This window comes from Pyrus communis, chromosome 3 (genome assembly GCF_963583255.1).
Source record: "Pyrus communis chromosome 3, drPyrComm1.1, whole genome shotgun sequence".
Lineage (NCBI taxonomy): Eukaryota > Viridiplantae > Streptophyta > Magnoliopsida > Rosales > Rosaceae > Pyrus > Pyrus communis.
The window spans coordinates 16,939,084-16,951,088 of NC_084805.1; the positions used below are offsets into that span (position 1 = coordinate 16,939,084).

General features: G+C 37.2%; 2 protein-coding genes across 2 annotated transcripts; one reads left to right on the forward strand and one right to left on the reverse strand.

Annotated features, from left to right (window-relative positions):
* Nucleotides 1-295: 295 nt before the first annotated feature.
* Nucleotides 296-4,679, forward strand: LOC137727561 (calcium-dependent protein kinase 26). Its single transcript, XM_068466404.1, has 9 exons — nucleotides 296-653; nucleotides 1,102-1,946; nucleotides 2,250-2,393; nucleotides 2,485-2,637; nucleotides 3,188-3,303; nucleotides 3,463-3,630; nucleotides 3,762-3,986; nucleotides 4,185-4,352; nucleotides 4,487-4,679. Exons 2-8 carry the CDS (start codon nucleotides 1,175-1,177, stop codon nucleotides 4,317-4,319), a joined length of 1,713 nt encoding a protein of 570 aa, XP_068322505.1. The 5' UTR covers nucleotides 296-653; nucleotides 1,102-1,174; the 3' UTR covers nucleotides 4,320-4,352; nucleotides 4,487-4,679.
* A 360-nt stretch (nucleotides 4,680-5,039) lies between these two features.
* LOC137727563 (uncharacterized) lies at nucleotides 5,040-7,840 on the reverse strand. The gene is made up of 4 exons (XM_068466405.1): nucleotides 7,437-7,840; nucleotides 6,268-6,908; nucleotides 5,690-5,890; nucleotides 5,040-5,300 (listed from the first exon to the last, which is right to left on the reverse strand). The coding sequence occupies exons 1-4, from the start codon at nucleotides 7,678-7,680 to the stop codon at nucleotides 5,268-5,270; spliced, it is 1,119 nt and encodes a 372-aa protein (XP_068322506.1). The 5' UTR covers nucleotides 7,681-7,840; the 3' UTR covers nucleotides 5,040-5,267.
* Between the last annotated feature and the right edge of the window lie 4,165 nt (nucleotides 7,841-12,005).

Here is a 12,005-nt window from a genome sequence, read left to right on the forward strand (position 1 = left end):
CTTCATCTAAACATAGTATTTGTAACATATAATTTGATTTGCAAATATGATTTAAAATTTAATCTGCTTACCATTAGCAAATAAAAAGAAACTATTAAAGAGATCTCAATAAACATTATGAGCATTAAATAATCTGAATTAATAAGAGCTAATTTATATATAAAAGTCAACATCTTAAATGCCAAAATGTCTCTCGAATTAGAATGTAATAGTCTAACTCAATTCAGATTATTTAGTGCTTGTAGCAAAATTTTTCTTAAAAAGCTGTTTATTTTTTTATTTAATTAATTAATTACAAAAATAAAAAAAGAGAAGATAGAGAGCGAAGAATGAGAGGGGAGGTTAGAAACTTAAATAGCTGGTCAGTACTGACCTCCGATCCGATGTTTCCCAGCAGCACCATCCTAAAATAACCGAAAATATATACAATTTTGGAAAACCACATATTTATTTTATCAAAATCATTAGCTGAAAAGATTATTATTCCCAAAAGCTTTTGGCTTTTTGATTGATTTTTTTAGATCATCAAATCCCAATCTTCCTAATCACCGTATTTTATCGTTTTGGAGAGTTGTTTACTTCATTTTCTTCCTCTTCTCCTCCCCTTGTGCTTTGATTCATTCAACCCTCCATTCCTTTCGTCTTTTCAACTGGTAAAGTTCCCAACTTTCTCTTTCTCTCTCTAAAAATGTATCTGCTTGCTTTAATCAGACTTTTTGTTTCTGAATCTTGGTTTTTTTTCTTTTCTGGTTAATGGGTTGTTTTGTTTGTGCTTAAAGATTTGATCTGTGTGGTTAGTTTGTAATATCTTGTTGATTGATTTGCATAATCTTGTGTTATTGATTTGTATGATAGAAAAAGTGAAGAAAATGAAAAGGTTTTTTTTTTTTTTAAATTTTGGGTGCATGAAAATTTCAGTTTCTGTACTTTTGCTGGCTTTCTTGGTTTGTGATTATAGATTCATATGAACCTGTGGGGCCTATGTTTCTGATCTGTATTATGAAGATGTGATTTTCTTGGATTTTGTTTTTTGGTTCAGCCATGATTGTTCATTGTTTTAGCTTTGGCTGAATGTTTTATGCACTTCTTGTATGGTGGCAGTGTGAATTGATGAGAAATCAATTCGGTGAGGGAAAGTCTGTGAAAAAGTCCTGAGGGGATTTGTAATTGTTTCATGGGCAACACATGCCGTGGATCTTTCAGGGGGAAATATTTTCAGGGCTACAACCAGCCCGAAGTGCAATCTGCTTCCAGTTCCAAGTGCCACACCGCGTCTGACCATTCGAATTCTGACCACTCCCAGTCCAGCTTGAAATCGCAGCACCACGGTCACCAAGAATCCAAAGACAGCCCCAACACCAAAACCGACAATAGTCATCCACCCCTCATTAGTCCCAGGAAAGATAACACCATGAGGAGAAGTGCTGATAACCAAAGTTATTATGTTTTGGGTCACAAGACCGCCAACATTCGTGATCTCTACACGTTGGGTCATAAATTAGGACAGGGACAATTTGGGACTACGTATTTATGCACTGAGATTGCTACTGGCGGCCAGTATGCATGCAAGTCTATCTCCAAAAGGAAGTTGATCTCAAAGGAGGATGTGGACGATGTTAGGAGGGAGATTCAGATAATGCACCATTTGGCTGGTCACAAGAATATTGTGACAATCAAGGGTGCTTACGAGGATTCACTGTATGTTCATATTGTAATGGAGCTTTGTTCTGGGGGTGAGTTGTTTGACCGCATCATCCAGAGAGGACATTACAGTGAGAGAAAGGCAGCTGAGCTAACAAGGATTATTGTTGGGGTTGTTGAAGCCTGCCATTCACTTGGTGTCATGCATAGGGATCTAAAACCTGAAAACTTCTTGTTGGTCAACAAGGATGATGATTTCTCTCTCAAGGCCATTGATTTTGGACTCTCAGTTTTCTTCAAACCAGGTAAACAAACAAAAATAATATCATTTTGTTTGTTAATAATAGCTATGATGTGAGTTTACTTCACTTAATATTGATCAAATAGTAGTATGGAATATCTTATATCGTGTTCACGTGGATTTGAGTAGCTAGACTTGCGTTGCGCGTATATAGTAATAAATTTGAATAATTCCTGTTCCGCATTTATTGGCACTGCCTCTAGATAATTATTGAAGAACTGGAATGCATGCAGTGTTCTTCTTGTCATTTAGAAACCAAAGTTATCTTTAATTGCAAGCCTGTTTAACTCTATTAAGTCCCTTCCAGGTCAAATTTTCACTGATGTGGTCGGAAGCCCATATTATGTTGCTCCGGAGGTACTCCTCAAGCATTATGGACCTGAAGCAGATGTGTGGACTGCTGGAGTTATACTGTATATTCTGCTCAGTGGCGTGCCACCATTTTGGGCTGGTAAAATGGTGGCTTCATATTTTCAAGAAGCAGAGATTACTCCATGTTTTCTTTTATTGAAAAGTTTACCTGTTTTGTGTTTGTTACACAGAAACCCAGCAGGGGATCTTTGATGCGGTCTTGAAGGGATATATTGACTTCGAATCAGAGCCATGGCCCTTAATATCTGACAGTGCAAAAGACCTAATCCGGAAGATGCTATGTTCTAGGCCTTCAGACCGTTTGACTGCTCATGAAGTGCTATGTATGTTTAACCTTTTCTTAGCATTTTAAGTTATTTTAGTGAAATAATGCGCATGAATTAATGCAACAAAAAATTAGGTAGTTTTTAGTTAATGGTTGTACTCCATTTCTTTTCTATGGATGGATCATGTCATCATTACCACATGCACAAACATGTTATGAGAGGTCATGCGGAAACTTTTTTAGCGGCTTAGACTCCAAACCACGGTTTTCTAAGCTCCGGGCCTTTTAAGTTTAGTTTTCTAAACTCCAAACCACCATTTCTTTTTTTTTTTTTTTTTTAAAGAGAAACGGCTAATTTTCATGCCAAAAAGGAATAAACTTTCAAAGTCTGCTTTGAATTATCAATTTGAAGCATATGACGTGGGAAATTTTGCTTCCATTTCAACTCACACCAATTGCTTAGCTTTCCTTTTTAATGTGAGGGTTTTCAAATTTTAGGAAATGGACAACCAGAAGGATTCTGTTGAAGTGGAATTAATCATGATTGTCTGTTACATATTGCATACTTTTGCTACTCAAGGTTGTAAGTGATGGATTTCCATTTTTAGGCCACCCTTGGATTTGCGAAAATGGGGTTGCTCCTGACAGAGCCCTAGATCCAGCCGTACTTTCTCGTCTCAAAACGTTTTCTGCTATGAACAAGTTAAAGAAGATGGCTTTACGGGTAAGTGCATGGGAGACTGGAACACTTTGTTTAGAATTTTCTGTCAATCTTAGTATTTCTTATAAAGAGAATTTATACTTGATGTTGACTTTTGGCATGACACTTTACTAGAATGCTAGAACTTGTTCTGAAGGTTTTTTTGGCTTTACATTTTACCAGGTAATAGCTGAAAGCCTATCTGAGGAGGAGATTGCTGGGCTCAGAGAGATGTTCCAGGCAATGGATACTGATAATAGTGGTGCAATCACATTTGACGAACTTAAAGCTGGTTTGCGGAGATACGGCTCTACCATGAAGGATACAGAGATACGTGATCTTATGGATGCGGTAAGATGCTTGTTTCCAAACAGAATCATTTGTAGTTGGCTTGTTTACTCGTCTAATTCTCAATATTGTGGTTATTTATCTTCAACTTTGTTTATGTTTCACAAAGCTAAGCATTTTTCGTTCTTTCCCAGGCTGATGTGGACAACAGTGGAACAATTGATTATGGTGAATTTATAGCTGCTACAGTTCATCTTAACAAACTAGAACGTGAAGAACATCTGATTGCAGCCTTCCAATACTTTGATAAGGATGGAAGTGGTTATATTACAGTTGATGAGCTCCAGCAAGCTTGTACAGAACATAACATGACTGACGTCCTTCTTGATGATATTATAAAAGAAGTTGATCAGGATAATGTAAGTCAATAAAATTTCATGAGCAGCCAAATATATTTATGACTCTTATGGCCATGCATTAGATAAAGAGGGTTTGATTTGCATCTGAATATCTCACCGGAAATAGTTTGGTGGAGAATCATATATTGTACCATCGTCTTTGTAGATTTAGGCTTGTTATTAGTTTTACTCAAAAATTCAATTCTGCCGTGCATGTAGGATGGAAGGATTGACTATGGTGAGTTTGTCGCCATGATGCAAAAGGGCAATGTGAAAGGAAACATGCCGGTTGGAAGACGGACTATGAGGAATAGTCTAAATGTAAGCATGAGAGATGCACCGGGAGCTCATTAGCTTCCAACTAAAGCATGCCAGCGTCATGTAAAGGTATCCTTCTCCGCGTTTCAATATATCCAGATAACTCCATTTTTACACGGAATATTATTCGAAACAGATGCTATGCCTCCCTCCAGTACCCTTAATGCTAGCATCTGTGATTAATCGTGCGATCGTATTGGCAGGTTGTACAGCAGCTTTGGTGGTGGAAGTTTGAGAAGCAAATCTTAATTCCGCAACTCTAAATAGAAGAGATTTGAATAGGAGATTTCTGTTGTGGGAGATTTCTGTTGTTCTTGTTTTTGTCTAGTGATGCCTTTTGTATTGCTGTATCACCACACACTATTTTGAGGATGGCAAGTATTGTTTCAAGACTAACCTTTTGTGCTTTTGTGTGTGGGTGTTTTCCTTTAAATATTAATTTCTTGCTCTCATATAATTATAGCGAAGAAGGTAAGTCACTACAGGCTACCAGATTGCAACATTGAAAAGAAAGATGAAGAAATTTGGAGCAAGGATATTGTTCCTCTGATTGATCGATCTCGAGTGTGACTTATCAGTTTTTTAAAGTTGCTAATTTTCTTTTGGTCAATGGATTTGGTATCTAGATAATGATCATTAGAGAAAATTAACAGGCGGAGTGGGACGCTTGTTTTAGTCAATGGCACCACGTGCAATGGGTCTCATTTTGGTGAAGTTTTCAAGATTTATAAAGACAAGTGGACAGATTCCAGGGCATGTGGTATAATAATACTATGAATTTGAAGAAAATGACACAATTTTTATACATACATTATTGGCCGCTTCATGTGGATGGCTTATTGCTATACATTTAATCAAATATATCACCCAAAAAAAAAAACGGAAGAGAAAAACTTGAGATGCATTTCATATGAGTCCAAGATTTGTGTTTGCGTCAGCTTGCGTATTGCGCGTCGGAGTTAATCCGAAATGTCTATGTACCCTTCAAACCGCAGTTTCATTTGCTACCGAGATTTCCTGTAAAAAGGAGATGAAAAATGATGTCAAATTAAGCGTATACACTGCTTTATTAATGTCCATGAGACACTGAGTGATCTGAATTGCAAATTGATTTGACTGACTAGACTAAAAACAAAAGGGATTATGCAGACTGAAACTTATTTGGAGTAAAATAATTTGATTGACACGGATGAATTTCAATTTTCACCAGAGGCGCTATGAATATGGGAGCAGTAAGTAACCAAAGATGAATAGACGAAACCATCTTTCAAAACCTATATACGATGATCAATTTATATGTCGGGACTGAATCCTTAGCTGGTTTGTCCTCGTCATTGGATGCTTGCTGACATGCTACACTAAAAATTCAAAACCAATAGTAAACTAGTCTATACATGCTAACTTGCCTTTGGCGTTGCTGTGCTTGAGAAGGTGCATTTTGATGTGATGGCACGTCCATGGTCTAACAGCCATCCTACCTCGCTGTATGTATCACCATCTTTAGTTTCTTTCACTGAACACCACAGCTGCTTGGGAAGCAATACGAGACCACTTTCATCTCTTACGGAGCTCTGCTCGCTGTTGTCTAAAAGTTCTTGAAGAACATTCTGTTTATCAAGTTCACATTATATACTAATTAGACCATGGAATTACAAGAAATCCAACAAATAAATAATTATTTACCGAATGGATGGATAGGAGGCCATAACTTCAGAAGATATCGAAGAAAGATATTAAAAAGTGACACAAAAAGATCAATCAAGATTGAATGAGAGAATATGTAGATGTTTTGTGATTCCCACGGTGACAAAAACAAAGAATGAAGTGAACCTCTGGAGCGACCAAATTGCCTAACTTTTAACCAAACAAAAGAATTATTTGAACATATGAAGCAGACTTAATGATATTCAAGGACTTGAGCTTCGGTTAAGCATATCATACAAAATATACACACCAAACCAAAAAGAGGAGGACCATAACTCACAATTTGAGTACCACTGAAACTGGCGACAGCACTGGGACCTCGCCAAGTTCCAATAACTTCTGAAGCTTCCAATGCAGCCGTAGAAGCAAAGGCAGAATCACGGATGGCACATCCACCTAACTGATCCCCATCTCTGAATGGCCCATACCAATTCTCACAGTAAACTCTAATATTCTCCAGCAGCATCTTCTTATTCTCTATGCGGATGACCTGAATTATTCTCACCCGAGACTCTTTATCTTGAGGATTGATCAAGCAATACTCTAACTCCAGTAACTTATACGTACCCTTATCCTGAATTGGCAAGACAGACACATAACATCCACTAGACTGATATGCAAAGGCAGAAACTTCGTTACTCTGACCACCAATATTCTTCTCAATGATTCTATATCGAGTGGCGGCATCAGCTTCACATCCAACAGTAGGAAGTAGCTCTATATTCTTGTATAAAAGAATGTGCTCATCTGGGTTAGCAAGAGTGGGGCATTGAGTTTGCCAATCGAAAACCTTAACCTCCCATTCCCTGTAAGCTGCAGGTACAACATTCTCGGGAAGTTCTATTGGGCACCCTTCCCTTGTGAAGTCTGCTCCATAGCCATCCCATTCACCGGACACATTACTGGCAAATTCGGACCACGCTCGAACACATAAAAGAGAAATTGAATTATAGCAGCACGTTAAATATATTAACTTATAGATTCTAGACTTCAAATAGTTAACATAACAAATACAAATTTAACCATCATCTCTCTTATCCATTGCCTTTTCTACTATAAATGAAACCGGATATTAAATAACTGACCCTTTTAGATTGGCAGATTGCCATTTCTTTGGAAATTAGTCATAAAAGTTAATACATTTCATTACTCCATTTCTGACTTATCCTCTTATCAACTGTTGTGTACCCTAATCCAAAGAATGGAAATTTACCCGCCAAATATCAAACTGGATATCTAATAACTGGAAATTTTCCATTGGATATCTAGTAAATTTCAATTACTCAATTTCTATACAACCCCAAATCCAAATACCGTCTGTTGCTCCAAATATCAATGCAAAGATGTAAACTTTTTGACGCTACAACAGCAACCATACGATTTTAATAAAACCCACAAAAACCAAGTAAATAAGCAGATTTTTGGCAAAAGCGCTTAAAATACACTCACCAGAAGCAAAAGTGGAAATGGGATTGAAGCCATTGCTGGGGTCCTCCTCCTGGAGCTGCAGCTTAACATCTGACACAGTGGTGTTGGCGGAGGAAGAGGCAGCGCTCTGGACAATCTGACCTCTCTGGCGGCGGTTGTGAGGCAGTTGGAATTGAGGGCTCGAGGGCTTTCTGGAAGAGGGCAGAGAAGTGCTAAGGCGTAAAGCTGTGGTGTGGGGGATTATGCTGTTTAGAGTCAGTGCCATGTGAGTTGTTTCTTTCGGATTTATGGGGTGGGTTGTGGTGGCCGTCCGTTTCTCTGCTTTTATTCCTCAGCAGCGGGCATGAGGTGGGAAAGGACACAGGTGCCGTTGTGGCCTTGTTCTTGGTTGCATCAACAACATGACGGAATATTCTTTCGAATCGCTTGGCAGGAAGTGAGCCCATGGATAATTACTTCCACTGGCCTTCAGAAAAACGATGTCGTAGTGGTTTAATGTGTTTCTCCCATTTAGGGTTATAATTTTCGGTATGCTGGAAATACGGCCTCGTACAACAAGTTTCATCAACAACCATGTCAACGATTGGTTTAGTTTACTAGAGAAGTGATTTAATTCCATAAAAAAGAAAGAGATATGATGTGATGACCCATCCCTAATTTTCTATGTATTTTCTCCCCGAGTATATGAATTGGCATTTTTGCCCTTGTTGGCAAGTGACGTGGACATGTTTATTTGCTCTTAAATTATTTTTCTCGCTATCGCAATTAATTAGTATTCGTTGATACAATCGCATGAGCGCGAGTTGGACCTGAATTGTATTCGTAACAAAAAAGTTACGTTACGTTAAAGCACGTAATTGATGGGTAAAATTGTACACGAGCGTGTGTTAATTTATCAGTGATAGAAACACCGTTTCGATTAGATTTTCTGGTTTTCTTTTACTATAGGAAACTTGTAAAAGCCTATCCTTTGTTCTTTTTAAATTGGACCCGTGCCTTTCCTTTTCACCCACCAATCAAATATGTCCCTCACACCTCTCCCCCAATCAGAAACCCACTCCTATTTCCTGTCATCCAATCAGAAAAGTCTCTCTCTCTCTCCCTCCCTCACTGAAGCTCTCTTTCTTTGCAACAAGGAAGACCAATGTCAAAACCTTGTAGATTGACTCTAAAAACCACACCATCACACTCCTCTCGTCACCACGAACTCAACCAACCCTCAAATCACGAGTTAGTTTAGTTTTGAGTGGTCAACGCGGAGCAACTCGGAAGCTCCGACTTGGTGGGTTCTACATCGACGTGATCTCAACCGCGTTCCAATGTTTTGAAGGTCGGGGAAACTTCCACATAACTCCAGGGAGACCCTAGACTAAGTTTGGAGTGAAGTTAAGGCGAGAACACACAGTTTCAAGGAGTTGAAATAAGGTTCAAGAGCTTTGAGCTAATTTCAGACAGTTTCCGTCCACTTTTTAGACTTTTTGAAGGTACAAACTTGTTATCCTCTTCATTCCCTTCATTTCCATATAAAGTGCGTAAAAAATGGTTGAGAAATGAAGACAATATGAAGTTTTGAAAATTTTTTAGAAAACAGGGAGTTTTTCTTATTTCTAGCGAAACTAGACGGCGAGGCTCATCGGAGAAGACAAGGAATATTCTGTCAAAGTTGACGAAATATTCTAACGGCGTCAAGTAATGCTGTTAAATTTTAATGGAATATTCCGTCAGTTTAGCGGAATATTCCTAATTGTCGTTATTAGACGCGTGCCTGCACATGGTCGCGTGTATGGCCATGGGTTGGACAGCTCGTGAGGTCGCTTTCGGCCTCCGGCCGGCGAGTGGTTTTTACGTGCATGTCCATGACTTCGAGTAGAACATTTTCATATATTCAAGCTTCCGTTTGAGCAAGTTATGGGATGTTTTTCCTAGTTTTTCCATATATGTCATATTAATTAATTATAAGTAGTTGTTTCGCATATAGGGGAAACAAACCCTGAGGACGTAAGTGGACAAGCGAGACTAGTGGGCTACAATCCTACGACATACCAGTGAGTGGGCATTTTGTTTTCGTGTGTGTGTGTGTGTATATAAACTTAAAAGTTTCCACAAATGCTTTTAAATTGTTTTATGCATATTATGTCATGAGTTATATAATTTTTAAAAATGCTGTTATGTGGTTGAGATTTATATATTTGATCATGGCATATTCATATGCATTTTACTTGCTGGTAAATATTATGCTATTGTATAATGCTATGTAATTCTATGGGACGCGCAGGTAAATACATGTGAGTTTGTTATGTTGTTTAGAATGTTTGAGTTATGGCATGCTCATATTCATATAGTTCGCTCATCATTGCTGCACAGGTGTTAATGCTCGCCTCGGGCCAGGGTTAGTCCTTCACATGATGTTCGCCTCACACCCCACGCTCACCTTAGATCCAAGTAGGTGCTAGTCCTGTTGTACATGTCGCATTAGGCGACTTCGACTTGTAGGTGACGTGCATAGCGCTAGTCTTCACGTGATTGTAGCACCAAAGCGTATATTATTACACCTAGTCTTGTCTTACAGGTCATGTTAGGTGACTTCGACTTGTGTGTTAGCCTAGATGGATGAGCAATAGGTGCAGTCGTACAAGTCACATTAGGTGACTCCGACTTGCGTGCTAGTATAACTTGTTGAGCACATGATTATATTCATATTGCTGTTGAGATATCCTACTGTGGCATCTTTCTGAATTTATTGTTGGCATGCATTTGATTTCATACTTATACGTAGTATGATTTTCTGAAAACTATACTTGTTTTATAGCGAGGGGTTAGTATGATTGAAAAGTAAATGGATTTTATAAACCTTTATTTTTGTACCCACTTACCCTTCTGTTTTTCGACCCTTCAAGTTCTAGTTAGTTGATTTATCTATGTGGCGTACGATGAATAACTGGTAATTTTGACATATCTCCATCTTAACATAAGAACTTATCTCTAGTTGTGTAATAAGTACTTCTCTCGTTCGACTGCTTTACCCTTATGTTATCTATGCTCTGAATATTTGTAGTTATAGGTTCATGGGTTGTAACCACTACTGTGCACTCACTTTATTTGTTAATTAAATTCTAGTTTTAGTTTTTATTTATTCATAATTTTCTTTCATCACTTGCACTTGTGGTTATGTTACCTTCACGTGACGGCCATCATGCCTTGATTCCGGTCGGGGTGTGTCATATGATTTAACATAATTTTCTTAAAAGAAATTTATTATTGGCACTCTAAAAATTATATATTTAAAAAAAATGCACTTATAAGGAGTGTCCAATGAGATTTTTAAAGTGTTATAACTTATAACAATTTCCTTTCTAAATGATTAAAAAAAAGCGCAAAAATTATTTTTGGTTTATTATTAACGTAGGAAATTTTTATTAACATTCTAAAAATCTAATTATGTTCTTCAAATTTTTTCTATTTAAAAGTAAAAATATTTTTATAAAAAGCGTACTAACTAAATCTATAGAGTGCTAATAATTTTTATTTTAATTTGCTACTTGTATTATGTAGTGCATACTCAAGTGCATGCATTGTTTGTTTTGTTTAGGTGGTGATAGATCAAATCTTTTGCACTTAAAATAAATGTGACCTCTCTGTAGCATTAATCATTGACTAACACGTATTTATAAATTTAAACTTAACTTTTCTTAATTTTATTATCATAAACTTAACATGTGTCAAACAATAATTCAAGACAATGAGAAGCGGCACCCATTTAGGTGCATAAGATCTGATCTCGATGGTGTACATGCCTAACGTGGAAAAACCCATCTCCTCGTGAGACACATCAAATGCCACCGTACGTACGCACTACAAAATTAAACGAGCTGTTTGCCTATCAACCATCTTTTTGTCTCCGCTGATTTAGTAATTTTGTTTTCCTCAAGTTCTTCTTTTCCATTATTCGCACCTTCGAATAGAAGTGCTCACCTCATTCGGTCATTCCAATAAGAGAAAGATGCTTCTACTAGATGTGTCTTTACAATAATTAAGTAGAAACTTTTAGTAAAATTTTTATGAGAGTTACAGTTGGAAGTGCTTTGCTTTCTACATAACAAGTGTTTTTAAAACTCATTAGCAATTTTATGGTGTAATAAGAAGCGTTTTATTGTAAAAAATTATTCATTCTAAAATTTGTTACAAGCATACCCTTACTTATCTTGTGACTCCATTACCATGGTTTATTAGTATTTATGGTATATATTATATAAGGTCCAAGTCAAAATTATCCTGGCAATTAAGTTAATTTTAATTAAGATTAGTTGAATTTTTCTAATATTAATTGGAATTTTTCTACTTAAACTCCACTACACATCTAAGCTTACCCTATAAATAAGAGTTTTTATTTTAGCCTCGTCCAAATCCGGTGCACCCACCAAAAAAAAAAAAAAAAAAAAAAAAAAGGAAGCAAATAGTGAAAATAAACCTAACAACCACAAACCATGCATTTGGGCCCAAAATATAAGTTAGGCCTGGGAATGGGTAATCTGAAGTGAGAAATTTTGATTCTCGATTCAACGTTAGTTCCATAAGCATATGGTGTTCAGG